Source organism: Zootermopsis nevadensis, unplaced genomic scaffold, assembly GCF_977971745.1.
Source record: "Zootermopsis nevadensis isolate Lab colony 2312 unplaced genomic scaffold, Znev_1.0 Znev_ptg000061l, whole genome shotgun sequence".
In the NCBI taxonomy this organism is placed as follows: Eukaryota; Metazoa; Arthropoda; class Insecta; order Blattodea; family Termopsidae; genus Zootermopsis; species Zootermopsis nevadensis.
The window spans coordinates 8154979-8182508 of record NW_028259192.1 but is presented as its reverse complement, the minus strand read 5'-3'; the positions used below and the strand labels follow the sequence as shown (position 1 = coordinate 8182508).

General features: G+C 35.9%; 1 protein-coding gene across 6 annotated transcripts in view; it reads left to right on the top strand.

The window, feature by feature from the left end:
* Positions 1 to 27530, top strand: part of Fur2 (furin-like protease 2) — a 1061088-nt gene that overhangs the window by 1024479 nt on the left and 9079 nt on the right. For 5 of the 6 annotated variants that reach the window (XM_087340817.1, XM_087340816.1, XM_087340818.1 and 2 more), the window contains 10 exons: positions 1056 to 1173; positions 2884 to 3206; positions 4116 to 4557; positions 5643 to 5830; positions 6896 to 7052; positions 13969 to 14240; positions 16914 to 17190; positions 20420 to 20619; positions 22058 to 22327; positions 26238 to 26449. In XM_087340817.1, the coding sequence (XP_087196943.1) occupies positions 1056 to 1173; positions 2884 to 3206; positions 4116 to 4557; positions 5643 to 5830; positions 6896 to 7052; positions 13969 to 14240; positions 16914 to 17190; positions 20420 to 20619; positions 22058 to 22327; positions 26238 to 26449 (2459 nt within the window). The remainder of the gene's footprint in view (positions 1 to 1055; positions 1174 to 2883; positions 3207 to 4115; positions 4558 to 5642; positions 5831 to 6895; positions 7053 to 13968; positions 14241 to 16913; positions 17191 to 20419; positions 20620 to 22057; positions 22328 to 26237; positions 26450 to 27530) is intronic. The other variant, XM_087340819.1, reaches the window with a different exon arrangement.

The following is a 27530-nucleotide window of genomic DNA, read 5'->3' as shown; positions in this document are numbered from 1 at the left end:
TGGTGTATATTCATATATGGAATACACCTTTCCAGTCTTGTTGTTTTGGGACAGTTCTTTAGTAGAACAAACTTTTTTAAATTGGAACTTGTGAAATATTTATAATGAATTCTTTTTGGGCTACCAACCATGTAAGGTGGTTTAATGGAGAAAACACCAACGCTTCGAGAATCATCTTCACCCCCATCCTCAGGGTACTGAAGGACAAAGATGGTTCTTAAAACATTGGTATTTTCTCTATTAAACCACATCACAGGACTGGTTTCCCAAGAAGAACATATTATACTTGGTTGCCGTGAAAGCTTCAGATCATTGTGAAATCTTAACTTCAGTACATAATAATGCTGTGTACTAAAGAAGAATGAAGCAAGTAAAGATAAACGTTTGATGTGCCTAAAGTGTATGTCTTCTGCAATCATTTTTCATATCAGACATGACATTCCTGCATTGAATTTCCTGCAATACTACTTTGTAATTGCTTTGTGGTCATGTCTTTTCCAATCCTCCATATTTTTTAATCATTATTATCTGTCATCTGTTTTACCATCACAAAAATAGTGCAGTAGTTAAGAGAGATAATTGTGACCTTTTTAAACAACTTCAGCTGTCATATTATTCATTTTTGTGTGTTTGCTGGTAGTTAATTTATATTTGTACAGATGTCATTATAGATAATGGTAGTAAGGCATACATCACTGTCTATGGGGATATTTTGGGTTTTCACAGATTGCTGTCTTCTGGGATGTGTGTTATTCAGTGTCATAGATTAGCCTGTTGATGGAAGCAGTAAGCCCTTCTGAAATATCAGTTAATATTTACCAGATGATACAGCACAACATCCTAGAACACAGCCATCTGCATTTATGAGGAACTTCAGAAATTTTGTTGTCATCTTAAAATACTACTGCATTCATGTATCTGCATTACACTTTATCTATATTACACCACATGCTGTATAGATTTCAAAGTGGTAGTCATTAAAATTCCACTGTACAGAATTGATACCAGTTCTCACATATATGCAAACTGATATCTGTGTACTCTTATGTTCACAGTCAGTCACAAATTTGGATATGGACTGATGGATGCAGGTGACATGGTCAGCCTGGCTGAGCAATGGACAAATGTTCCACCACAACATATATGCAAGTCTCAAGAAATAAATGAAGAACGGTAATGTCAATAATTTATTTTGAAGGACTCTGATGATGGTGTAATATGTTCTGGATTGTTGGATGTTTAAACCTTGTTCATCATGTGATGTTATGAAACACAATTGTTTTGAGGACTGGAGCTGTCATTGTCTTGAGGTGTATTGAAGGTAGCACCTAATCTGTGGGGTCTATTAGAATGAATTAATCTGAATCACTGGGCAACCTATGTCAGAACAACTACATGTGTATAAGCACCTGAGATTAGGTTATATAAATAGGAGAAGATAATAAGATTGACATTAACAATTAAAAGTAAAGTGAAGTTTCTCCCGTTACGTGCCATACAGGCACTTGGGTGAGTGGAGGTATAGCTCCTCTCTCTCGTGACCTTTGCACTGGATGGGGGTGAGTGGTCAGAATCACGCCCCGGCCGGCTTTACCCCCAGGAAAGGACCCTGGTACCCATTGGATAGGAGGCTGGGTGGGCCCCAGAGCCGGTCTGGACGCAGAGGCTAGAGGAAAAATCCTCTGCCCCCGTAGGGGATCAAACCCCAGCTGTCCAGCCCGTAGCTAGTCACTGTACTGACTGAGCTATCCTGGCTCATAACAATAACAATTATAAGAAGGCATATGAATGTGATGACTAAGGCAAATGTGGAAGTGGAGTAGGAGACACCTTTACTGCAAATGAACCAAGGACAGATCCAGTCCTCGAATCATTGTGTGTTTTATAAAATCAGATGATGGAAAAGGTCCAAAAACCCAACAATCCAGAGGTAATATCAGCAGCTTACAGTGTTCTTTCATTATGCTTCTTTCATCTTTTCATATACTCTGCAGTTTGTTGTTCACAAAATCATTTGAAGATTTGAAGATTGCTGTTTTCTGGATGTAGCAGCATGTAGTGTGATAAATGTTGATTGATATTTCAGAGGAGCTTACTGGTTCCTTCATCAGGATACCAAGCCCAGATTTTCTTCGCTCTTTTCCTGTAACACAGTCTTGACAATAATGATTTATTAGGCTTTACTTGAGAAAAACTTAATAATCTCATACTGTATTTATGAATTAACTCTCTATTTGAGAAAAAAATATGTATGTATATGTGTTCATAGCAGTGGTTCTCAATATTTTCTCATTCACAGCCCAGTAATATAGCAGTAAGTTTTATGAGGACTAATGTTCTATGTGTCCTGCATAGTACAACATAAATAAAAGAAAAGGAAAAATCATTACCAGCACATTTGAATATATTCATATAACAACAAAATAAATTCACTGTTTCTAAGAGACAATCATCTACATTGAACATTCACATATCAAATGCTATATGCAAGGACATATGAAAAGTTTCTGAGTTGTTGTACTTTTCCAGTCAGATTATAAACCTAATGGTGAAAAGTAATCACAGTTGACTTGCCTAAAGGGACACTGTCAGGAAACAATTTACTCACTAAAGTGAAACAAAAATAATGACTAGTTGTAAATTACTATGTTTTATATCTGTGGATACACACACAGGTAACTAGACTTGTGAACCATCTTAAACCAAGCTGTAGGTCAACACTGGTTTCTGATCGTCTAGTTCTGAAACATTGGTCTGCAAGACATTTTTATACTTCCTTATGAACATTTGAAGAGTTTATTAAAGTTATTGTTGAAATTAAAAGGGACTGATTTTTCTTTGATTTCTAATAATCAGAAATACTTTAATCTTCTTCCTTCACAGACAAATAGACCCAACCCTTGGATCCACACTTCAAGTTCACATGGATGTTAATGGCTGTAGTGGAACTCTGAATGAAGTGAGATTCCTTGAACATGTTCAGTGCAAGATTTCATTGCGTTTCTTCCCACGTGGTAATCTGCGCATCCTTCTAACCTCCCCAATGGGCACCACATCAGTTTTGCTCTTTGAACGCCCAAGGGATGTTGTTAGTTCGAATTTTGATGATTGGCCATTCCTCAGTGTTCATTATTGGGGTGAGAAAGCTGATGGAAGGTGGACACTTCAAGTCATCAATGCTGGAAATCGTCATGTGAACCAGCCAGGTGTGTTAGAAGATTGCTGTCGTCTGGGTTGTTGCGCTACTTAGTATTTTAAAATGGACAACCCCTTTATTTGATTTCTTATGACTATTTTCATGTTAGGGTAATACAAGAATTCAACTGGTGATCATATTGAGCAAAACCATTAATGTTTGTAATTGTGCTGAAGCTTTTGTAGCTGTTGGGAAGTAAAATCAGGGCTGGAAGTTTTGGATTTCAGATTTCATGGAAATTGTGTATTGGAAGCAAAGGGTCTAGTTAGCCTATGTATACCGTTGAGTTTTAGAAAGAACTTTAAGAATGAATTTAATGTGATTTTACTCTGTAAGAATTTATCAGGAGTCAATAGTTGGTGTGAATTTATGGATACTTGCACAAGTAGATTACATATGACTGTTATAAATGTTGTAATACTTGAATTATAATGTAAATTATAAAAAAGCAGGTACTTAATTTCACTGCTTCTGAGAGTTTTCTTCTTTTATATTAGGTGCTCAGAAATAAACATTCCTTCTAGTTCATAACACTTCAGGATTGTTATTTCATACATATTAATCTATATATTGTCACCAAACATGCAGACACTAAAATAAGGCTCATTGCACGTTCTTAGAGTTTGTTCTAGTGTTGAAATCAGAGAAGTTCATTTTCAGGAACTTGTTTACTGAAGAGGGTTATTCAGAGTGTAGTTCTATGGTATGTTATTAGATTTTGTGAAATAAGTAGCACAGACAATACTTTATTTAGGCCATAACTATGTCTGCCATCTACCTGCTTTTTGAACCCTATCTTATCACATAAACAAAAATTGCTAGCACAAATTGAAGGCAAACGTTGTCTGTCAATCTTATTCCACTAATGTTCTATCTTGTTACCAGTATTACTGTCACACTCCTGTCTCATGTTTTCCAGGTATTCTAAAGAAGTGGCAACTGATATTCTATGGCACAGCAACTAACCCAATCCGCCTGCGGCCTTCTGGTTCCTCATCAGGACACTCAGGAGTGCCTCAGCAGACTGCCTCACAGAACTCCTTTATCTTTCCTAATTCACAGTCACCATCTGCTTCTCCCACATTGGATTCAAATACATTTTACAGTGGGAGTTCTTTCAATCCTAGTTTTCAGTACTTCCCTAACATATATAGTGTGTCAGGAAGTGACCCTCAAGCTTCAGTAGCTTCACTAAATGAAGCTGCTGGCAAAGATTCATCTCTGCAGGAGAATCTCATGGGAACAGGAGATGACAGCAGCAAGAAAGTCCTTCACAACTGTGATCCTGAATGTGACTCACAAGGATGCTATGGCAAGGGTCCTACCCAATGCATTGCCTGCAAACACTATAGGCTGGACAAGTATGACTTTTGTTTTTATTAATATAAAGTCTCTTAAGATTAGTATGTTGAAATTTTTTGATTTCAGCATGTGAATTCCTAGAAAATGCACCATAACACAAAGTAATATACAGTATTAGGCCCCTTGTCCAGAAAACTTTTTGGATTTTAGGATTTTCGGTCTTTATTCAGAGGAATTTGGATACAGACTAAATAAATAATAAAAATGGTATGTTGAAGAGTGTTGTGTCTACAATTCACAATTTGTTTTTCATGAGAAACAAGAAAACCTTTGATATCTCAGGTGATATATTGGGGGAGGGGGAGGGAGGAAAGCCCACAACTTGCCACACGCTGATTAAATGAGTATAAACAAGCAAGCTGCTTTCTAAGAAGCCCAGTGACAGAGGTGTCATTCACACATCGTGGTGTGTTGAAGAACTGTGAAGCACCAGTTTTGAACATGACAAACATAGGAAAATTCTGCTATAAAAGTCACAAAGAAAAAGTACAGATATTACATCCTGAATTTTAGAATGCTGGATACAGAATCTGATACTGTGTATGAGAAATTGTCTTCAGAAGATCTATTCCTGAAAATCACAGACTCTAGAAAACTGTATTCAACCTTAATTTCTTAATTCAGTTGCCCTTATTCTCATCAACAATGCAGTTTTATTTAAAACTTCTGCCACATTGGAATAAAAACAAATAGTTTTTTCTTTTATTTTCTAGGCACTATATTTAAAAATTGTTTTGTTATGGTTAAGGTATTTGAAGAGTATACAAGCATATAATTATTATTCTTTTGATATTACTGCTGGAGTTCAGTGTTAAACTTTAGCTTTCAGGGATGAACCACATTGAACATTCAATATGGCTCATCCCTGAAAGCTAAAGTTGTACATATGTGTATAGTCCAAAGATAGTTTCCAGATTCTGTGACAATTAATTGTTGTTATTGTTATGATGTACACATTATTAACCACTTGATCTTTACATACATTAGTAAAATACACACCTTGTATTAAAGTAAATTTAAAGTTTGGAACATTGGGAGCCATCTGTATGCTTCCATTACTAAGGGTTTCATTTGTGTTTCTCAGCACGTGTGTGAGTCGGTGTCCACCTCGCAGCTTCCCAAACCAGAGTGGTGTGTGTTGGCCATGCCATGAGTCATGTGAGACTTGTGCTGGTGCAGGTCAGGACAGCTGTCTCACATGCGCCCCTGCACATCTGCTTGTAACTGATCTTGCCATCTGTCTACAACAGTGCCCTGAAGGATACTATGAAAGTATGAACATAACCTGCATTTTTATTTTCACTTGTGTCTTTAAGGTGTAATGTAATGCAAGGTGACCAAGACAGGTTTCTTTGGGGCCAGGGCAACTATTCAGTAGATTGAGAACCCATCAGATCTGCTGGTTCCTGTAGCATTCTGTTTGAAAGCGGTTCTGAGGAACTCCAGTTGATTATGTAGGCTTTCACACATACAGAGGATTTTGGCCCAGTGCATGAAAGATGGTGGTGGGAATTAACAGGTTGGCTTATGTGTGTCCCAGTAAGCCATCATATTTATGGTACATGTCAGTCAGTAAGAAAGGGAACAGACATGGGGACTGCACAAGACTACATCCCAGGACACAGTCAGTTCTTGCTCACTACTGTGAAAACCTGAAATCCCAAGTGTTAAAATATTCAAAACGTAAATTGTGAGCTTAACATGATAAACATGATTAAATATATGATTTTTATTTAATAGCTGCCTCATTAAAATGAAATTAGTTTATGTAAGTGATTGGCTTAAGTAATATTCAGATTATTATTTTACTTTGCAGTAAGTAAGTAAGCATGACAAAACATTGGCAAATGTTACTGTTTAAAATTTATATTAAAATAAGCCTGATATGTTTTGTTATGAATTTGTGGCATCATGAGAAGCAGTTCCTTGTTATTTACAACCTAAAATAGATACTAGTTATATTTAAAAATATTTAAAATTGGTTTTAGATCTTGCCCCCCCCCCCCCCACCAATTCACAGTTGTGTATATAACATTTTTAAAACTTGATAATCTTAGGTTATGAGGAATGCTGATATACCTATGATAATACTGTGAATTAGTTACAAAACATATGGAGTTCAAATATATATATAAACTGTTATTTTGCAGTCTGTAATTATAAACAACTACAAATGATACAATGGATGTAAAAAAGGTAAAATTGTCTAAATATTTGTTCCTGATCCTTCTAATATATCAAAAGTGAAAACATGTTAAAAATGGGTTACCAAATACTAATATCTTTAAAAATTAATACAATTTTCTTGAGGTAGAACAGAAATGATCATACTTTCAGATTACGACCAGATTACATGTGTCCCATGTCAGCCAAACTGTGCCAGCTGTCAGGAACGGCCAGATCATTGCACCAGCTGTGACCATCATCTTGTTCTCCATGATAACAAGTGTTATGCTGCCTGTCCCATATACACATATGAGACAGAAGATTATGGGTATGTTTTCTAATGCATATCTGTAACTGTTGCCATTTTAACCCATAAGAGCCAAAAGGAACATGATGCATGCCTAATTAAATTCTGTATGTTGTTGGGCGAATGGGTCTCTTTTGTCCTGCTTTGTCATGATACTGTTAAAATTTTTATAAATTCAGATGAATAGCTTCTTGTGTATGTAAAATGCTTCTAAGGGTTTATAGATTGTCAGAGATTAATTTGTAATTGATTCATCCACATTTGATTGTGGGTTCTCTTACTAATATTTCCCTGAAATGTGGAGACAGTTTGGAATATTTAAAATAATTCTTTTCAAGTGGTCATTTTTTTCTTTGTTGTCCCTCAAAATGTCAAAATCAGACAGATCTATCTAAAGATGCTTCAGAATGCCCTATCTTGCATCATCACCTCCTTTTATATAATTCACACTTCCTTTTACTTGCTGTTTCATCAAAATGTTGGTGTCTGTCTGGGGTACCAATGGTTTGACTCCATGTATGAACTTGAAGAATAAAGTTCAGTCTCCTTTTCCACCTAAAAAATCAATAAATTTACAAGATTGTTGTATTTTTTTCTTGGGGAAAAATCCAAGTATTCTTTGATATTTCCCATCAAAACAACTCAGTCAGGAACTCTTAATTCTGAATATTCTCTGATATATCCAGACCCAACCTCTGCAATTGTGTTCCATTTGTTTTGCTGATGTAATGTTTCTTTGGTCAAGAACAGATAATAACTTATTGTAAGAGAGAATGATCAGTAAATAAGGACCTTTAAGAATCTGTAATGTATTTTATTGTAACTATAATTGTTTATACATTTATTGTAATTTTAATGAACCAATGTGTACAATTTTCAATGCATCTGGCGCGTTAAGCACCCGCCTCTCAAACACCATAAGAGATGGATCTGGACATATTGCATACGAAATACGTATTACCTCTTGAGCTTTCCATATCTGTTTTCAGATTTTAAATATCACACGTGATTTAGGTTCTACAAACATTTATTTATACAAATACAGCACTTCACGTTACTGCTGCGTTTGTGTGTTGCGTCATACTATATAGAGATAACAAGATGGATGACTTTGAAGCTAAAAGAGTCTGTAATGCAGAATATATGAGACAGTACAGAAAACGTAAAAAAATAGAAGTATTAAATAATGAACCCAAAGTTCCAAAAAAAATACCAAAAACTAATGCTGAACTTACAAGGAATATAGGAATCGCAAGAAGCAATTATTGCAAGTTAATGCTTCCACATCATTAGCAAGTACAAGCATTCCTACAAGAATCGCAGAACCAAGGTATGACAATGCAACAGATTATTTTCATAAGCATTTTAATGAAAATAGATTTGGATACGCTTGAAATGTATGTGACTGGTTATGGTTTGAAAAATATTTGAAACAAGTTACTGATAGCCATTAGATATATTGGGTATGGAGTTTGTAAATGAAAATGTATCCCAATTTAAGGTATGCACAACATGCTGGCTATCTTTAAATAAGCACCAAATACCTATATTGTCTAGGAGTAATGGATTTGTGTATCTGCCATACCCCACTGATTTGCCTCCTCTAGATTGCATAAGCGAAAGATAATATTCCCTAGACTTCCATTTATGCAAATTAGGAGGTTAAGACATCAAATGGGTGGATTTGGGATAGTGGGACAAGTAATCAATGTTCCAGTAGATGTTAATAATATGGTAACACTACTACCTAGAGAATTGGACGATGATTACAGTTTCAACGTCTATATAAAGAGAAACTTGATTCACAAATCTACGTATCTGGTAGGAATTGTGAAGAAAGATACAATAAAACGTTGGCTTACTTATTTGATTAATACTCCATTGTACAAACATTGCAACATTACAGTTAACGATGCATTTTTCCAAAAACAACAAACTGCCGAGGAAGAAATCATAAAATGGATAGAAGACATAGAATTGTCAAGTGATGTAGAATTGCTGCTAGCTCAACAGCAAACTCTCCTGTGGAATGAAGATAAGTACTTGGAAATTGCTCCTGCTTAAAAGAACACACCCTTGTCCATCATATACGATGAACATGCAGAAGAGTTGTCTTTTCCAGGCATCTACTTGGGAAGATCAAGGCAATTTAAAGAAGACCACAAGGTAACACCATTCATGATGGCAACAAGCGAAATTCGCCGTAGCGATAGAAGAGGTGTAACACCTCAACACATGTTATACATGGTAATGAAAATAATGCGGTTGCGCGTTAGCGAAGGCTTGTACAGCACGTTCAAATGTATAGGGGAAACAGATAATATTACAAGAAAGATGATTGAAGATAATCTATAGTTTCTAAAGTCCATACCTAATTCTGTACACTACTGAGCTCAGAGGAAGCGAGATGTGTTTGCCATCTATGTTGCATGTCAGCAACACTGACACACTCAGATCATTATATTTTGCCTATTTTCACTCTTTAATGAAATATGGAATAATTTTTTGGGGAAATTCATCAAACATCAAAAAGATATTCACTTTACAAAAGAAAATTGTTAGATTAATGGCTGGTGTCAAACCTAGGAATTCATGTAGAAGTCTGTTTAAGAGATTAGAGATCTTTGCTCTTCCATGTGAATACATATTCTCATTAATGAACTTTATTGTAAATAACCAAGAACATTTTCAAACTAATTCTGCTATACACCCTGTCAACACAAGGAATAAAAATCAGCTTCATAGACCAATTGCCAACCTCTCATGTTTTCAGAAGAGTGCATATTATGCAGGGATCAAAATTTTCAACAGTCTACCATCAAATCTCACAAGTCTTGTAAATAAAAAGGCACAATTTAAACCAGCATTAAAAAGATACTTAATTACACACTCCTTTTACTCTGTCAACGAATTTATGTTGTTTACAAATAAGCGATTATTTATCTTCTGTATGTAATGGGTAGATTTACTTGTAACTTATCTCTACTTTATGTGAACCCTTTGTTTGTATTTTATGACATTTATATAATAGTATGACTTGTATTTGTATAACATGTATTATATTATTATGACTTATTCTACATCCTATTGTCATCTGACTAACTTATGGATCCATGGCATGTAATAAAGATGTATGTATGTATGTATGTAATAAGTTGATTGAGGTAATTATGCATGTCTTGCAGATGAAAAAGTTTAGTCCGTTTGGTAAATATCGCATCGTGGATTGCTTCAAGAGAATTGAGTTCCAACACAGAGGCAGTCCACATGCACACATCTTGATATGGTTGGACAATGATCCGAGGGAACAAATTTCGGAAAACATGCCACAAACCATTTCGTTGATAGATGATTTATGTTCTGTCAGTGAAGAATCACTATCTACATACAACAATCAAGTGTGTAGTCACACGTTCACATGTTACAAAAAGAATGATGGGGTTTGTAGATTTAATATTCCATATTGGCCAATGGATAAAACCATGGTTCTTCTTCCGATGAGTGCTGAAGATGGCAGGAGAGAAATGTGCAAGCGTCGATCATTGAAGCTGCGTGAGGTGTTGGAAAATAGAAACTTTGACACTCTGGAACGCTTCTTGGATGATCAAGAATTGGAGATGGACACATACTTAAATGTACTAAGAGCCAGCATTCAAAGACCCACGGTGCTCATAAAGCGCAACATGATGCAGCTCTGGACGAATACGTTTAATCCGTGGATTGCTGAAATCTTGAATTGCAATATGGACCTACAATTCATACTTGAAGAATATTCATGTGCTTCCTATGTTGTGGAGTATGTGAATAAGACGAACCGAGGCATAAGCAACTTGCATAGACACATGATTCAACTGCAAGAAGAGTACCCTGACCAAGACTACTGCGAACTGTTGAAGAAGGTGAGTCTGAATTTCTTAAATAGCATTGAGATGAGTAGCCAGGAAGCAGCGTGGTACTTGATGAGACAACATATGTCGGAATCAAGCAGATTTGTTATATACATTCCCACATGTTGAATGTAGAGGATGGTTTGGTTAATGGTAGCATGGCAACTTTAACGTACGTTGAATACAATCCTGAACATTCTGCTCGTGTGCAGCGGTTGTGGTTGCTTGTGGAGCCCAAAACTGCCAGACGAAAGGCTAGAATAAAGTGTCGTGCTACCGTAGCTTCACAACCAAACGTACTAAAATATGATTGGACACCATTAAATAGACGAAGTGGCACTATCACATTAAAAAACAGGCAAATTAAATGTAAAAGATTATAATTCCCGTTGGTTAAAGCTGGTGCTCTAACGGTTCATAAGTCGCAGGGTGGTACGTTTCAACAAATTGTATTCAACTACAACAAGAGTCTAGATCATCAGTTGGTGTACGTTGCCCTGTCTCGCGTTACATCGTTGGACGGTTTGTACATCACAAGCAGAAACAACGACTTCGTGTTTCATCATGCCAAGGGAACAAACAATCCAAAGGTAGAGGACTTGCGCACTGAGCTGAGGCGGTTAGAAACACATATATTGCCCACGTTGACTGCTTCAGTGAGAGCATTCATAAGGAGTGCTGGTATTCGTGATCTAAAAATGACTACTCTAAACGTACAGAGTTTAAAAACTCATGTGCAAGACATAACTGATACCGATATCCTGGTGCTAACTGAAACATGGATGCACAACAATGAAACTGTAAATTTGTTGTAAATGCATCACGCAATTTATGCATGACGAACAAAGAGCAGGCGGAGTGGCTATGTACGAGAAACATGGAGCAACTACCATGTCTACCCCACATCTGTTGATGAAATTACCTAAGGAGGATGGAACAGATAACAGAATAGCTGCAGCTGAAAAGAGAGGTGATATTTGTGTGGCAGTGTATGGTCAATGGTGAAAAAGTTTTAATTGTTACTCTGTATATTTCTAACAACACACCTATTGATGATTGTAAGAGATTTGTTTGAGTCATTTGGGAACGTTTGCTCCCAAATTTACAGAGATGTTTTCAATTATGGCCACAGAAGGTCGTAAAACAATGGCCATAATATTGGCAAGAGATTTTAACATTGATTTAAAGAAGGAGGAAAATCAAAGCTTTGTCATATTTATGGAGGAAACGTTTGGCTTAATGTTGATGTCAGATCCTCAATGTAGTACTACTAGATCAAAATCTTGTATAGATATGGTGTTTGCACGAAATGTTGATACTCTAAAGTGCACAAATTTTATAACATATTTCAGCTACCACAGACCCATCTTAAGCGTAACTAATTCAAGTTAAATAAGCAATGTCTTAATCAAACTATTTACTCAATTTTAAAGCATGTATAAAGGGAATATTTAGAATAAAGCTAATATATAAACTTCCTTTCATTGTATTTATTGCCTAAATATAATTTAAATACAAAGACGTATTTACGTCAGATTCTCCGGAACCGTTGTTTCACTGTCAATTTTTTGTGATTAGAGTAAAGTTGGTTTTAATTTTAAAGTATTGTACCTTAAAGTGTATGTATGTCTGTCTGTCTGTAATTCAATAAGTACTATTTTATTCACCATTTTTCAAATGTACAAAAAGTTCGGTTTACTCCAGTAGAGTACTTTGGACATATGTTCTTTGCTGTTTTTCATTTTACATTAAACGTGATGTTTATCTGTTATAGACACAATTAAATTGTTGCAATGCCATTTCACAATACATATATCATTCTGCCCAGAGAGGAAATTATTTCTGTTACACTTCATTAAATATTCTTTATTTAAAGAAATGCATCAAATAAATTTGTAGGTCTCTATAAGAACTGTGTTTTATGTAATGTACCAGTTTCTTGTGCTATGAAATTTTTAGAAAATGGTAAAATGTGTGTTTAGCTTCATGTAAAGTAGGGGTCATATTGAACAGTTATAACAAATTAAATATAGTAAATAACTTTTAGTATAGACATTCAATACAAAAGTTTACTGAAATTCTTTGGGTAGGATGTGTGGTTCTCATGGCAGTGAGTATGAACATAAGTTGTCTTTTGAGTTGTAGTGCCTTGTAGTCTTGTAGAAGTTTATTGATGTTTCAAAGGTACTTGCTGCCTGCATCATCAAGTTGTTGATGGAGTCAGTAAGTACCTCTTAAACTTTGAAAACTTCTACCACACTACACTGTGCTGCAATCAAGGAGACAGCCACCTTCATACTTTCACTAGTTTAGAGATGGAATGTGCAAACAGATGAATGGATGGATGTGGCCTCACTTCATGCACTTTGAGTAAAGAATGTGCAATGAAGAAGAAACTATGTATACAATCAACCTCATTTACCAATATTTCTCCATTTTAGCAGCATTTTTAATGCCCAAATATCATACAGGCTTTAATCAGCAAACTGAGTGCTAACACTCCATTTCACTGTTTCTTAAATATTATTTAGATGAACTTTGGCTTGAGATGGTTAAATGAACATATACTGTTTCCTTGAGTATTATGTATTAACATTATGTTTACATTGTTATGTGTTCATGATAGATTTATGAGTGCAAATATGTTCTGTATTACATGTATGTAAAGGTTTATGGCCTGAAATGATATATACCTAACAGAAGCAGGAAATGAAAGGAAAGATAAATTATGGCTTTTAGTGGGTAAAATTAAATTTTCCATGCTAAATATCAAAGCATCAAAGACTTTGGTTTTATTTGTTTATGGAAAGTGTTGTATATCTCCTGCAGTAAAACCCATTTACTTTACATTACAGTAAAAATAATTAAACAAATACACATGAGAGTAATTATAATGAATTCTTCCAGGCTACCAGTTGTATAAGATGGTTTAATGAAGAAAGCGGTGCTTTCTTCATTAAACCAATTATGCAGCTGGTAGCCTGAGAAGAATTATTGTACTTAGTCACTGTGAAAGCTTCAGCTCATACAATGCATGTGATTGTTTGCAGTTGTTCATTGTGTCATTCTTCATGTGAGACGTGCAATGGGTCCAGCGAGACACAGTGCATCACATGCCGACCAGGCCGATATGCTCTATCAGGAACATGTTCTAACATTTGTCCTGATGGATACTATGCCGACAAGAAACGCCGTGAATGCCTGAAGTGTGCTGTAGGATGTACCACCTGCAATAGCATTGTCTGTTTGGCTTGTACTGAAGGCTGGGTGCTCAATAAGAGGGGCAGGTGTGTGCCTGAAGGCAGCAGGCATTGTGATTCAGGTAAGTTGGAATCTTTGTAGTGCTCTGCTGTTTATATCACAGCTGTGCTTTCTTTAAAACCCATATCATGTAGTTAACTTCACTTGTTCTCAGGGTCACTGAAGTGCTTCATATAAGTGAATATTGTCACTGATGTTTTGCCATTATTGTATGGGAATAAGCTATTAAAACTTCTATACTGTGGGATTGCTGGCTGGGCTTTCATTTTAGGGTTATTTATTTAGTGATATGCTGTTGTGATATATGGTCCCCTTAGACCATCCATAAGCCATGACACATGCCCAGTAATTCCTTTTCACAAATGTTCTGCATAGGGGATTCTAGAATTCCATGGAAAATAAGTAGGAATGTCAGAGAAAAATACATCCAAATTTTAATCTTTGCCTAAAAAGGTAACTTTTAAAGGGTGCATTGATGTGTGTGCAGATGATTTAAGACTGCCTAAAAGATTTCTGTGTTGTAACATTAAATACCTATAGTTAGGTATCATCAGTTTGCATTGAAACACCAGTGTTTCATTGTATGAGTGTTGACTCATTATATGTGGATATACCATGAATATGTATAACAAACAATGTTAATTGGTTATCATTAGTAGTTTTTATTAATGTATATGTAATTATAACTATTTCCATGGTAATGCTGTGATAGTAATTGAGCATGAAGGACCTTCTGGAATAATATTTGGCCTGTTATGTTAATGTAATTTTATATTTCTTACATATGTTTGTTATTTTTCACTATTTGTAGTATCATTATTAGTTTATTTTTGTTTCATTGTTATTATTTCATAAAAATTCTAATATTATAACATATTACCCATAAAGATTACATAGAATCAAAACAACAATATTTCTGTCTCTTAGTATTGCACCACGTGACTTCCCAGGCTGCATACATTACAGATATTTAATTTTCATGGACAGTACGTACTAGGTCATACTTTTTTCTTTCAGTGAGATGTTTCCACAAAGTTGCATATAAAATTAAAATTGAGCAACATTGTGTTGAAAAAAAACCATTACTTGTCCATGTCTTTCCTTAATGAAATATTTGTGCTAAGGACCAGTGTGCTGTACTAAGTAATAGGGGTGGGTACACATGTACACATCATCACATCAGAACATCAGCTTCTGTTGAAGAAAAAGTGAGATGTTAAAAATAATTCCAGAAGAAGATGTAAATGTGTTAAGTACAGACTCTCAAATTCAAGAATGTTTGGTAAACTTTGAAACATTAATAATGAAAACAGAGGCCATGCCTAATTCTAAGTTGCTCCAACATACTACTAAACCATAGTTAAGATCTGACTATCTTCTTATTATTTCAGGGGTTTAAATTCCCTGTACCCATATGATATTCTTCTGGTGAAGTTGACTCCATATGCCAATGAAATTGTTGGGGATCATCAGTGTGGGTTCCATTGTAATAGATCTTCTACTGATCATATTTTCTACATTTGCCTGATACTAGAGAAAATGTGGGAGTACAATGTTTATAGACTTCAAGAAAGCCTATGACCCAGTTAAAAGAGAAGCTTTTTACAGTATTTTGCTTGAATTTTGTGTATCTAAAAAGCTAGTCAGATTAATTAAAACGTGTTTAAGTAAAACCTATAGCAAAATTCATGTAGGTAAACATTTGTTCAATACATATCCTATTCAGAATGGCCTGAAACAGGAAGATGCTCTATCGCCACTACTTTCCAATTTTGCCTTAAAATATGCCATCAGGAAAGTCCAAGAAAATCAGGGCAGTTTGGAATTCAATGGGACACATCAGCTTTTGGTCTATGCTGATGAGATTAGTCTACTGATTGATAATATAAATACTATAAAAGCGAACACAGAAACACTCTTAAGGGCTGGTAGGGATGGTGGTCTAGAAATAAATGTAAAAAAGGACAAAGTAAATGATTATGTCTCAGCATCAGAAATTAGGACAGAACCAGAATATAAGGATAGCTAATGAATCATAGGAACATGTGACAAAATTCAAGTATTTGGGGATGACACTAACAAGTCAGAATGACATTCATGACAAACTCAAGAGCAGATTAAATTGAGGGAATGCTTGCTATCATTCAGTCAAAAGTGTTTTGTCCTCCCATCTCATGTCAAAAAACGTTTGGAGGAGCATAGTTTTAGGGTCTTAGAGAATGAAGTGTTAAGAAAGATATTTGGACCTGAAAGGAAGGGAGGGATCATGGAGAAGACTGCATAATGATGAGGTTCAAGGTCTGTATTCCTTACCTGATATTGTTAGGGTGATTAAATTGAGGAGGATGAGGTGTTCGGGACATGTGACATGCTTGGGGGAGGGAGGAGTGTTTACAAGGTATTAGTTGGGAGGCCTGAAGGGAGGAGACCACTGGGAAGGCCTAGGCATACGTGGGAGAATAACATAAAGATGGACCATAGGGAGATAGAAATTGATGGAGTGAACTGGATGCAGCTAGCTCAGGATTATAGTCCGGTAGTGGGCTTTTGTGAGCATGGTGATGAACCTATGGGTTCCATGAAGAAAGCGGGCTGTTAGTTGACAAGCCAAGTATACAATCGACTTCTCAAAGAATTTCTTGCACCATAGAGTGAGTGAATGATAACAGTATGAAAGGCAACAAACATTGTCAGATGCTGATTTTGCTTTCTTGTTACTTTCTGTGATGTGCAGCAGAATTCTACGAGAATGGGCGATGCCGGCCATGCCACTCAACATGTGAGACATGTGATGGAAGTACAGAGACAGGATGCCTCACCTGTCCATCACCACTTGTTCTTCAGAATTCACAGTGCCTGGCTGTGTGCCTGGATGGGTCATACATGGAGCAGGGTGTATGCACACCTTGTCTGCATACCTGTCAGCGCTGTGTGTCTCGTATCAACTGCACATCTTGTACTCCTGGCCTTCATTTGCAGAGTGGCGAGTGCCGAGCTACCTGTGCTTCTGGGTAAGAGCATAAAGCATAAAGAAGTTGCTTCAAAAGTGAAGGAATATATTATAATTGTTGTCACAAGAAAAAGAAAAGTTTATACTACTTTGATAAAGAGCTGCATCATTAGGTAACAAGAACATTCACTCCATAATGATAGCATTATTATGTTGCTTTATTAATGTTTATTGTTAAATAATTAATCTTGAGAGATGGGATTATATTTATTGTTTGGTGTTTTTAAGGATGTAGTGTTCAGTAGGCTGAATGTTAGAGCAAACCAAATGTGTATTATATAAAAGCCAGAGATAAGTTATTTACATAAACATGGTTATTAAGTAGAATCCTGTAACATATGAATTAACAGAAAGATGGCTGATATAAAAATTTCTCTGTACTAACACTAGATGGCAATTGTTGTGCATAAAGCCTTAAAGAATAACTTGCAGTGAGATATTCTGGTTTCACAAGACTTTTGTGACATACAGTAAAATAGTTATAGTCGAACAAGGTCCATGAGATGGGTATTGCATATTATTATTTTATGAAATGTGAGTGTAGTTTTGTTAGTATGAGTTTGTGAAGTATGAAATGTGATAAATTTCTGAAAATTGGTTATAGCCTTTTATTGTTTCATTTTAATAAATTCTGTGTGATGGATATTGCACATTCTTATGTTAAAGACTAGTAGAGTGCCTGTAGTGTTATTATGGGGAAATTTTAGAATCAATAACATTTTCTTATTGGTCTTTTTGTCCAAAGTTTTATCATAGGTCTGATCATTTGACATGCAGGCCTATCATTTTATATCATAGGAACAATATAATCTCTAAACCCAAGAACATTTTTCTTTATAGTATTATCTACAGTTATTAGTTTCTTAGATATTCATCAGGGTTTTACCTATTCCTTATCATGAATATAAATAGCAGCTGCACTAAGGATTGACATGGATCTGTACTGATTATCATAACAAACAAACCATAGTTTAATAGGAAACCAATAACATTTAACTCACGTAAGTAGTAAAAGTAAAACTAAAGCTATCCTACTACATGCCATATAGGTGCTTGGGGGGCAAAGTACAGCTCCTACTCATTCTGAACCTTACCACTAGATAGGGGTGAGTGGTTAGCATTATGCCGTGGCTACACTTTGTGCCCGGGAAATGACTCCGGTACCCATTAGATCCCAAAGCCAGTCTGAATGCAGAAGGTAAAGGAGAATTCCTCTGCCTCTGTCGGGACTGAACCGTGGTTATCCAGTCCATATTCAAGTTACTATACTGACTGAGCTACCCAGGCTTTCCAAATGGGTAGCCACACAGTATTATATTAGTGGCATTTTGGGAACAAAACCAGTTTCTCTTATGCATATTCTGTTAAAATTGTGGCTTCTGGTATATTCTTCACTAAATGTTTAACCCAAAATCTTGCCTCATCACATAATTTTGGTGCATAATATCTTCCCCGAAAAGAACAATTTTGGTATTAGAGCTGTTGTTGTGTAATCTTTAGTCATTTTCTTTCAAACAATTATCTACTGCAATTAGGTTTCAGTATACAGAAAAAACATCTTTGCCAGACCCTCAGTACCCTTTTCAGGGTTGTGGCTTTCCTTCTTGCAGGCTCGTTGCTAAACAATCAATGTTGGTCTTGACTGTGTTCTTCTACTGACATTAGTTTTCAAGGCACAGAAGACATTTTCACTGAAACTGAAGGCCAGGACAGTTTCTTGGTCTTGTGGTCTTTGTTCCTGTGATCTCTCTGCTGAAATGAACAAATTTGACTTTGGTGTTATAATTTCATCTTGCCTAGTTTATTAGCTATAGGAACCATCCTCACTGATGAATCTTGGATAAATATATAACCTGTGTAGATGTGAACTGGATTTAATCACCTGAAATTTGGGTTCAGTACTAGATTTCAGCTTTGATATTGTCCCATCTTTATGGTGTATTACCAATATTGTGTAGTTATTTAGTTACTAGATGGACATTTACCCTTTAAAAATGAAGATATTGCTAACTTTGCATTAGTTTTGCATAGGTGATCTATGAGTGAAGTGATGATTATCTTGTAAATTTTAACCAGAAGACTAAAATAATTTACCTTCTTAGAGAAAAATGTTTGATTAAACCAAAATCTGAGAATGGACTAGTAAATGTATGGTCATTTGATGCATTCCTGTTTCCTTTCTTCTCTGATGAATTATGGCGTTAATACTGTCAGGAAGGATATGCCTTTATGTCAGCCAACTTTGAATTAGAACTCTCCTGTTCATTTCAGGGACTGATATTATGGTGTTTCTGAAGAGAGTTCTTTGGCAGTCAACCTAACTGATTACTTGATTTTTTTCTCTGAAAAAGTGCAGTAGTACATTGACACACAATCCATATTAAAATATTTATAAATGATATTATTCTCAGTCTATACATAACAACAGTTAAAACAAATATCCTTTTTCTGTTATTTATTTCATATCAGTGTTTTTCAGTGACATATTCCAAGCAATATTGCCCATCATTAGATTCAACTACTTATAATCTATTTTGATGTTGTTAATAGATTTTGTTTACTTCATGTAACAAATATTTACCATAGTCTGGTGATATCAGAGTTGCTAATATCTTGATATTGAAATGAAACATTGTACGAGGTCAAATTATGATTATAGAAGTCATAAATGTTCTTCTGGTGAACTGTCATATTTGATGTATTTTCGTTTTACTGATAGGTTGTAGTCTTCACATTAATTTCACTGGTCTGTATAAGATTCATTAATTATTGTCATATATACATATAGTTGTTACAATATTGCAAAGTAACTTATGAATGCTGTAAAAATGTAGTGATAAAATTTAAATAGAAAATTTTGCAATTTGTGGTCTTCCTTAACATATGTTATGGTGATTACATAAAGATATTATATGCTGATCATGTCATTTGGGTTTGGGAAATATGAAATGCATACACTATTTTGGTGGAAAACTTCACGAGAATTGATCACTTAAAATACTGAGGTGTACTGAGGATGTTAATTTTAAAATTGGTTGTGAGGAAGTCATTTATGATGATGTGAATTGAATTCTAGTGTATCAGGTTTTGGGTCTAATGGCAAGCTATTTTCGTCAGAATTGAAGTTGCAGGTACATAGGTAGTGAGGAGGAAGACATTTATATTTGAAAGAAATTCCTATACAGTAAGCAAGTATATTGGAGAAACATGTAACACCATTGGTATTACAGGTATTACAGTGACCGTGGTGTGTGTGCCAAGTGCTACTTGAGCTGCATGACGTGCAGTGGGCCACGACGAGACCAGTGTGTCACATGTCCTCGTGGCTGGCAGTTAGCTGCAGGAGAGTGTCATCCTGAATGCCCTGAGGGATTCTTCAAGTCAGATTATGGTTGCCAGAAATGTCATCATTATTGCCGAACCTGCAATGGTAAATTCAGCATTAAATGCAAGATTGAAACCTATGCATATTTTGAAAGTTCATTGCTGAGAAGCTATATATAGCAGAGTTTTGGTCCACTATAGATACCAGGAGGTTTTAAGTATTTGGGAGGATTTGAAAATAAAGATGTTGAAAATATTTAGATGTTACGAACATGTTGATGCATGCCATTTATTAATTTTGTCTTTTATTTCCCAGTTTATGCATGAATACATTTAACAAATGGACTAGTATTGGACTTAAGATACCATTTAAAGAAATATGCAGAATCATTTCTGCTAAAATAACTAAATAACTAAGTACATAGCACAGTGTCCATGAAACACAATAGTCACCAGGCTGGTGAAGGAATTCCTAGCCTTTTATGAAACCAAAAAGTTCATTACCATGTTCAGAACAGCCTACCACTGGACTCTATCCGGAGCTTAATGAATTGAGTCTACATTATCATTCATTATTAATTTCAGATCCATTTTAATTGTAATCTGTCATTTTTACGTAGTCTCCCAAGTTGCCTCTTACCTTCCATCTAACGTTTTGTATGCCATCCTGTTTGATTTGATAATTCTAATAGTATTTATATAAAAGTACCAAGTAGGAAGCTCTTCATTATGCAGTATTCTCTGTCCTCATGTTACTGCCTCTCCCTTAGCTGATACTCTTCTCAGATCCCTGATTATAACACCCTCAATCTATGCTCCTCCCTTGGGGGGATAAAGATAAGTTGCATATTCATATAAAGTAACAGGTAAAATTGTAAATGCTGAAGATTTTAATTCTAGGTTTTTGGTATAAAGTGTTCCTTTTTCATTGTATTTAGTGCTGAACACATTGGAAGTTTACTGTATTCCAAACATCTGCTGGTCTATTCCTTTGTATTCTTTCTTTCCTGTATTTATTTGAATTGGTAGGATAATTTATACAAGGACATGCTGAAATCTTAAAAGCTCTTGGAGGTAGTAAAAAGCAGATGGTAGTGGAGGAGGGAAAAAGTATTGATATTTGTTCACTTATCAGTGTCTAATTGTTTAAAACTGTATTTGTAGAAATAGTTTATCAGTAACTTTATTTTCAATGTATAAACAAGTCTGAACATATATAATATTCCACAGCACTTCATTCCATGAATCAACAATTGCAGTTTTTATAGCCAGGATTTCATTATCTAGAAATAAGATTTATATTACATTTATATATATTTAAATACCTTTCAATTATAAGATGCATATGAAAATTTTATATAGTCACTAAAAGTTGGTGTGCTTCACAGACACATGAGATTTGTGGTTCTTGCAGCAGTAAATATGTTGGTGTTGGTCTTCTGCATTGTAATGCCATGTCCTGAAGAAGGAGGCAGTATGTTCATCTGAAAATCTGGCAAAATCCTCTGGTGCTTAGTAACTCTGTAAGGCATGCTTTGTTACAGGAGAGGGTCCCCTACAGTGCACATCATGCCCTCCTCACTCAATGCTGGATGGTGGGCTGTGTGTTGAGTGTTTAGGGTCACAGTACTACGATTCACCAACACAACTCTGCAAGTCTTGTCATAAGAGCTGTCGGTCATGCAGTGGTCCTGGGCCATTCAGCTGCTTGGCATGCATGTTGCCTCTGCACTTGGACCATCTCAACAACCAGTGTGTCCCATGTTGCACTTCCCCCAACCAGCTGGACTGCTGTCACTGTGACAAGACTACAGGTAACTTTCACAAGTGACACATAATTTGTCTCTTTAAGAATTTGCATGTGTATATCCTATTTGTGACTGTGATGTGTATGTATGAACATATCAATCAAATTTTTAATTCAATATTATTTTTAACATTCCATACTATATACTTATTTTGCACAGTGTGTCTTTAAAACTGCACTGTTAAAATAATGTTGTAATTAATCTACAAATAAATAAATAAACTGTGTTTAAATATTTGAGTACTATTTATCAGTGTGAAGTCAATAGTTCAGTTGTACCCTTTGAAATCAAGTTATTGAAGTTTCTTACAGCCTTGTGATCAGTGTTATTTGAAAATTACCGAGTGTAGTTGGAAATAAGAAGTTAATTCTTACTTTCAAATCTTAACTGTTAGTTGTTAAGGGAAGTTGTGTAAATATATTTATAAAGAAAAGGAAAGGGGCTTTTATGAAGGTCATTCTTCTAGAGTTTACTGACATTATTTTCATGGAATACGATGACCACAATGACATGTTATATGATGCAGTGCAGTGCAAGCTATGTCTTTAAATTACTAGGGATACCAGTAGACATGACCTTAAAGGTTAAAGCTGTTTGTATAGTCACATTCTAGTCTGGGTGGAAGAATGTTTTTACACATGTCTGTGTCTGGTTACATTATGTGGAGACTAAAAAATATTTATAAAACTTATTAAATAAATTTATTTATTTATTATTTGTTATTAATTACTGTGACTGATTTACACATATTATATTTAACATTCATTGACTGTATATAGATGGCTGTCTTCTGCGTTTTAGTCTAGTAGAAGTTAACTGATATTTCAGAGGTACTTGCTGCCTCCATCATCAGGAAATGAATGAGCTACACATGACAAATGACGAATGGGTTTCAGATATAGGAGCCAGTCAGTCAAGGGAGAACCTTGGTCAGATCAGTGTGACAAAGGGTGAGCATTGGCCAGAAGGGGAAAGGATAAGGGCAGCTGTAGCTTGAACATGGAAGAGAAAGTGAGGGTAAAGGAAATGCCCCTTATAAGGGCTCCTCAGGGAGTATCAGGAATGTTGCCAGGCATAAGAAAATGAGGCAAAATAGAAGAAGGTTACTCATTGCCCTGATGAAGGCAGCAAGTACCTCTGAAATGCCAGTAAAGTTTTACCAGACTACATGGTACTAGAACCCAGAAGACAGCCATCTTTATTCTTGCTGCTGTGGGAACCTGAAATCTGTTTATTGGTTGTACTTCACTGCGTTCATGCAATCCAGCTGGCCGTGCCTGTCTGTGTCATAGTAGCATACCGTTATATCTGTAGTTACAGATGGTCCAACAGCTGCTTAGTTTGGGGGTTTAAGTCCCCTAAACCCACACAATGAATGTAAATAGAGATTTGCATTGCCAAAAATTATGTTCACAACCCACATTAAGCATGATTTCTTCTTGACATTTCCAAAATGAACCGAATCTAAGTTCTGTGAAAGTTAAGTCACAAGTCATACACTCAGAATGAAGTTAGGAAATGTATGCAAAGCATAATAGTTCTGGCACATATGCTAGAATTTAACTTTTTACCTTTAGTTGTATTGTATGCACTTTGAGGGGAGGCCCACCTCCTTATTGCCACATGCATTTAGACCACCACTGGATCTGTTTTACACAGTAAATCTTACTAGGGCTTTGTAATTAGCTGTTATGACAATGCTTTTGACAGAACTGTTCTCTATCTGGCCGTCCTAATATCTTATGGATTGGATCTAAGCAGACATGAAGTTCTCTATTCTACACATAGCCAAATCTTGGTATTGACACAGAATATGGTAGGAGTATTCCTCCTTGAATTACATTTATATTTAGGTGCTTCCTCAGTGTGCAGTAGCCATTCATAAACCCTGTTAATAGCCTTGGATAGTTTGTTAAAAATCCTTTCCATGGAGAACTTTGAATGCCTCATATGTAGTGCAGCAGTCTGATATTTAGAGTGTTTAATTTCAACCATTCCTTAACCTCGAGCATACAAACATTTGGCAAGATTGCAAATACTTGTTTGCGACTGAAAAATGCTCTGCAAAACCCCTCCTTACCCAGGGCATCTGCATTCACATAACCTTTAATTCCTTTTTGACCAGGATCCAGATGAGCATGATCTTATTCTGCCTTTGTAAAGAATTTATAGTAAAGTCCTTTGTAGGTGAGCATATTTATATATGTTCACATAGTCAAGCAGCTTTACAGGCCCTTAAAATATTGAGGACGTCATTGAAACTTTTATAGGAATGCTGAGTGTCTGTCCTGTCTGGGCTAAAATCACAAAAATTCCTGCCTTGAATACTGTGACTTGCACTCAAAGTGAAAAGGATTATCTCTTCCCTGGCCTCACCTCACATGCATTTGCCCCAAATATCCTAACAAGCCTGCACCAACCTGTGTATCAGACTAGCCTTTTGGATTACAGGTTACTGGGTCAGCTTATTTTTCAGTGTCCACATAATGGGATTTTCACTTTATAGGGAATCCCAAAAAGCTGTCATTAGTTTGTAACATATACCACTGATTACATGTGGTTTCTTTAAGATACAAGATGGATTTATTAACCCACATATTTTAGTATTAATTATTATTCTTAATTTCAGTTTTGTTTCTCTTTAAACCATCCTGTTCTGTTGAATGCACAATGCCACCCCTGAATATCTGCCATCTGTGAATGATGGACATATCTAATGAACTCTCAGCCATCTGAGCTTAGCTGGTATGCCTGTGGCTAATTATACTAGGTCTACTCTTCTCCACACCTCTTGATGGTGGGGTTTCTCCATTATTCCTTTGTTGCTTCCTGACAGGAACAGCATTGCCACTATCACTGTTCCCTGCTGGATTCCCAATGAACCTTCTAGCCAAGCTTTAAGTTTCCTTGATGATAACATTCCTCTTCTTTCATGCTTTTTTTGCTAGCCAGTCCACTTACTCATCTTGATGATCAGGTTACTCACCCCCATTGTGACACCTCTTTCAATCTCTTCGTCAACAGACTCCTCACTAAAACCTCTGAAAGATCTTGTATAATTCTTCTGAGCAGCTGACCTACCTGAGGAGGAAAAACCAAAGTCCCCTGTAGAGGGTTTATCACAAGCATCCTATTTGAAGACTGAGATCTTCTGAAAATCTTCAGGGATTGCTATAGTGTTCCCTTCTGGAAACTGTTTTATGCCAAATACTCATTGGTCATTCCACATATAATGTCATCGCCACAGAGCCCGACTAATGACGTAGGTATATCATATGTTTGTCCCATGACATTGCTCCTGCATCACTGTGCAGGACTCATAGCTCAGACACCTTACCTTAGAGCATCATCTCCCTCAGACACTCTGGTTAGCCTTCTGGTTCTTGGAGCACCCTGAGGAGGCGGGTAGGGTAATTTGGTCCCTGACCTTCAACTTTTGTGAACAGTGTCTGTGCCTGAGGGGTGTCTGGCATTAATGAGTTTTTCTTGGATTATAACTGTGATAGCCATAACAGCCAGATGATGAAGGTAGCCTGCATATTCCCGAACCAGTCACTTCCACATGCAGAAATGCACATTGATCTTCATGTAAATTGCCATTTATTGTTGTCTGATTTTAACCAAAACTTAAATGTGTCAACAGCTTTTAGTGGAAGCTCCAGAGTATCAAATTTAATGAAAATCTGTTCAACTGTCTGTAAGTTATCACATATAGACAGACAGATGGACAGACACTGTGAAGCAAATAAGCACATTCTTGCAGCTTGTAGTTGCATACATGCCAAAAAGAATACATATACATATCCTAGTCAGCAAGAAATGTAGTTGACATGGTGTCATTAAATGAATGAATGAATATTTTGCAGGTTTCCACTAGTGTATGAGCTGTAGTATGTGAGTCACTATCTAATTTCAGGGGAGTGTCAAAACTCATCACCAGCTGGGAAGCGTCGAATTCCTTCAGGGGCAGAACAGAGTGGTGAGGGTAATATGGCTGCAATTCATAAAGATGCAGCAGCTGTTGATCATCTCAACCAGTACACACCATTCACTATTGTTACTACCATGGCAGTAACAGGCTGTGTGGCTATTGTCGTGCTCTTTAGTGTCATCTTTGCTCTGTTGCAGGTATGATCATTTAGTTAGTGTCTTATCCAATGCAGACACAGGTTTCTGCAATCATTTCAAAGTCACATAAGTATATTGTGTTTTATTTCATAAGTTACTCTAATAAAATATTGTAATGCATGTGATATGAAGTCAGAATTTGCATAAAGGATTCATTGACACAAATATTTACTTAAGAAATTTACAATTCATTAGGATACAAATACACGTGATATGGTAATAAATGATTTAGTTTATATCCTGACTATTTAAAGCATTAGATCTGTATACGTACTATGTTTGACACTCCATTTTCTGAGGTATATTGATGTTTCAGGAGTTGGCTGTACTCAGTCTTCTGGTGATTGGTTACTAGTCATTATGTTAACAGATATTTTAGGTTTTAATACCACAGTATTGGTTACCATACAAGTCTGGTATTCAAAAGGTTATGGGTGTGATTAATGGACTGGTGGTTAGCATAGAAGCATAGTAGCAATTCCAAACATCACCATTAATCTTAGAAAAATGCAGGTAGCCCTCGATTTAAGCCGGGGATGCGTTCCTGGACGAACCGGCGTAAACGGAATCAGCGTAAATTGAAACTCTTTTTTAATGTAAATCAATGGGAAGTCAATGACATGCGTTCCCAGCACCCAAACATTTACGAGTAATATAATGGCATTACATTTAAAGCTCTGAAATAACTTAAATAAAATAAAGTGAATTTAAAAAATATATTTTATGCACTTACAATCGGCAATTAGTTGGTCCCCGCGATTGACTGCGATTCTTTCATGTGATTGATGAGTACAGTCATCTCTGCTGTTATGTGATAGTTGCATTTATGTAAGACGCCGACCTATAGAAAATCACATAGTAAAAATAACCCTGGTACCTCTGCAGAGAATAAAATAGTTCTTTGAAAGTTTAAAGCGCCAGGAATGAAATTGCATAAAAGCAAACTCGCATATCAAAAGTTTTCATTTCGCAAACAGCTTTTACCGATTTATCGATCTCATTGGAGCAAATTCGCGTTAACGAAACATACGTAATTGCAGAGATGACTGTATTTATAATTTTTATTCAAAATCAGCGATGT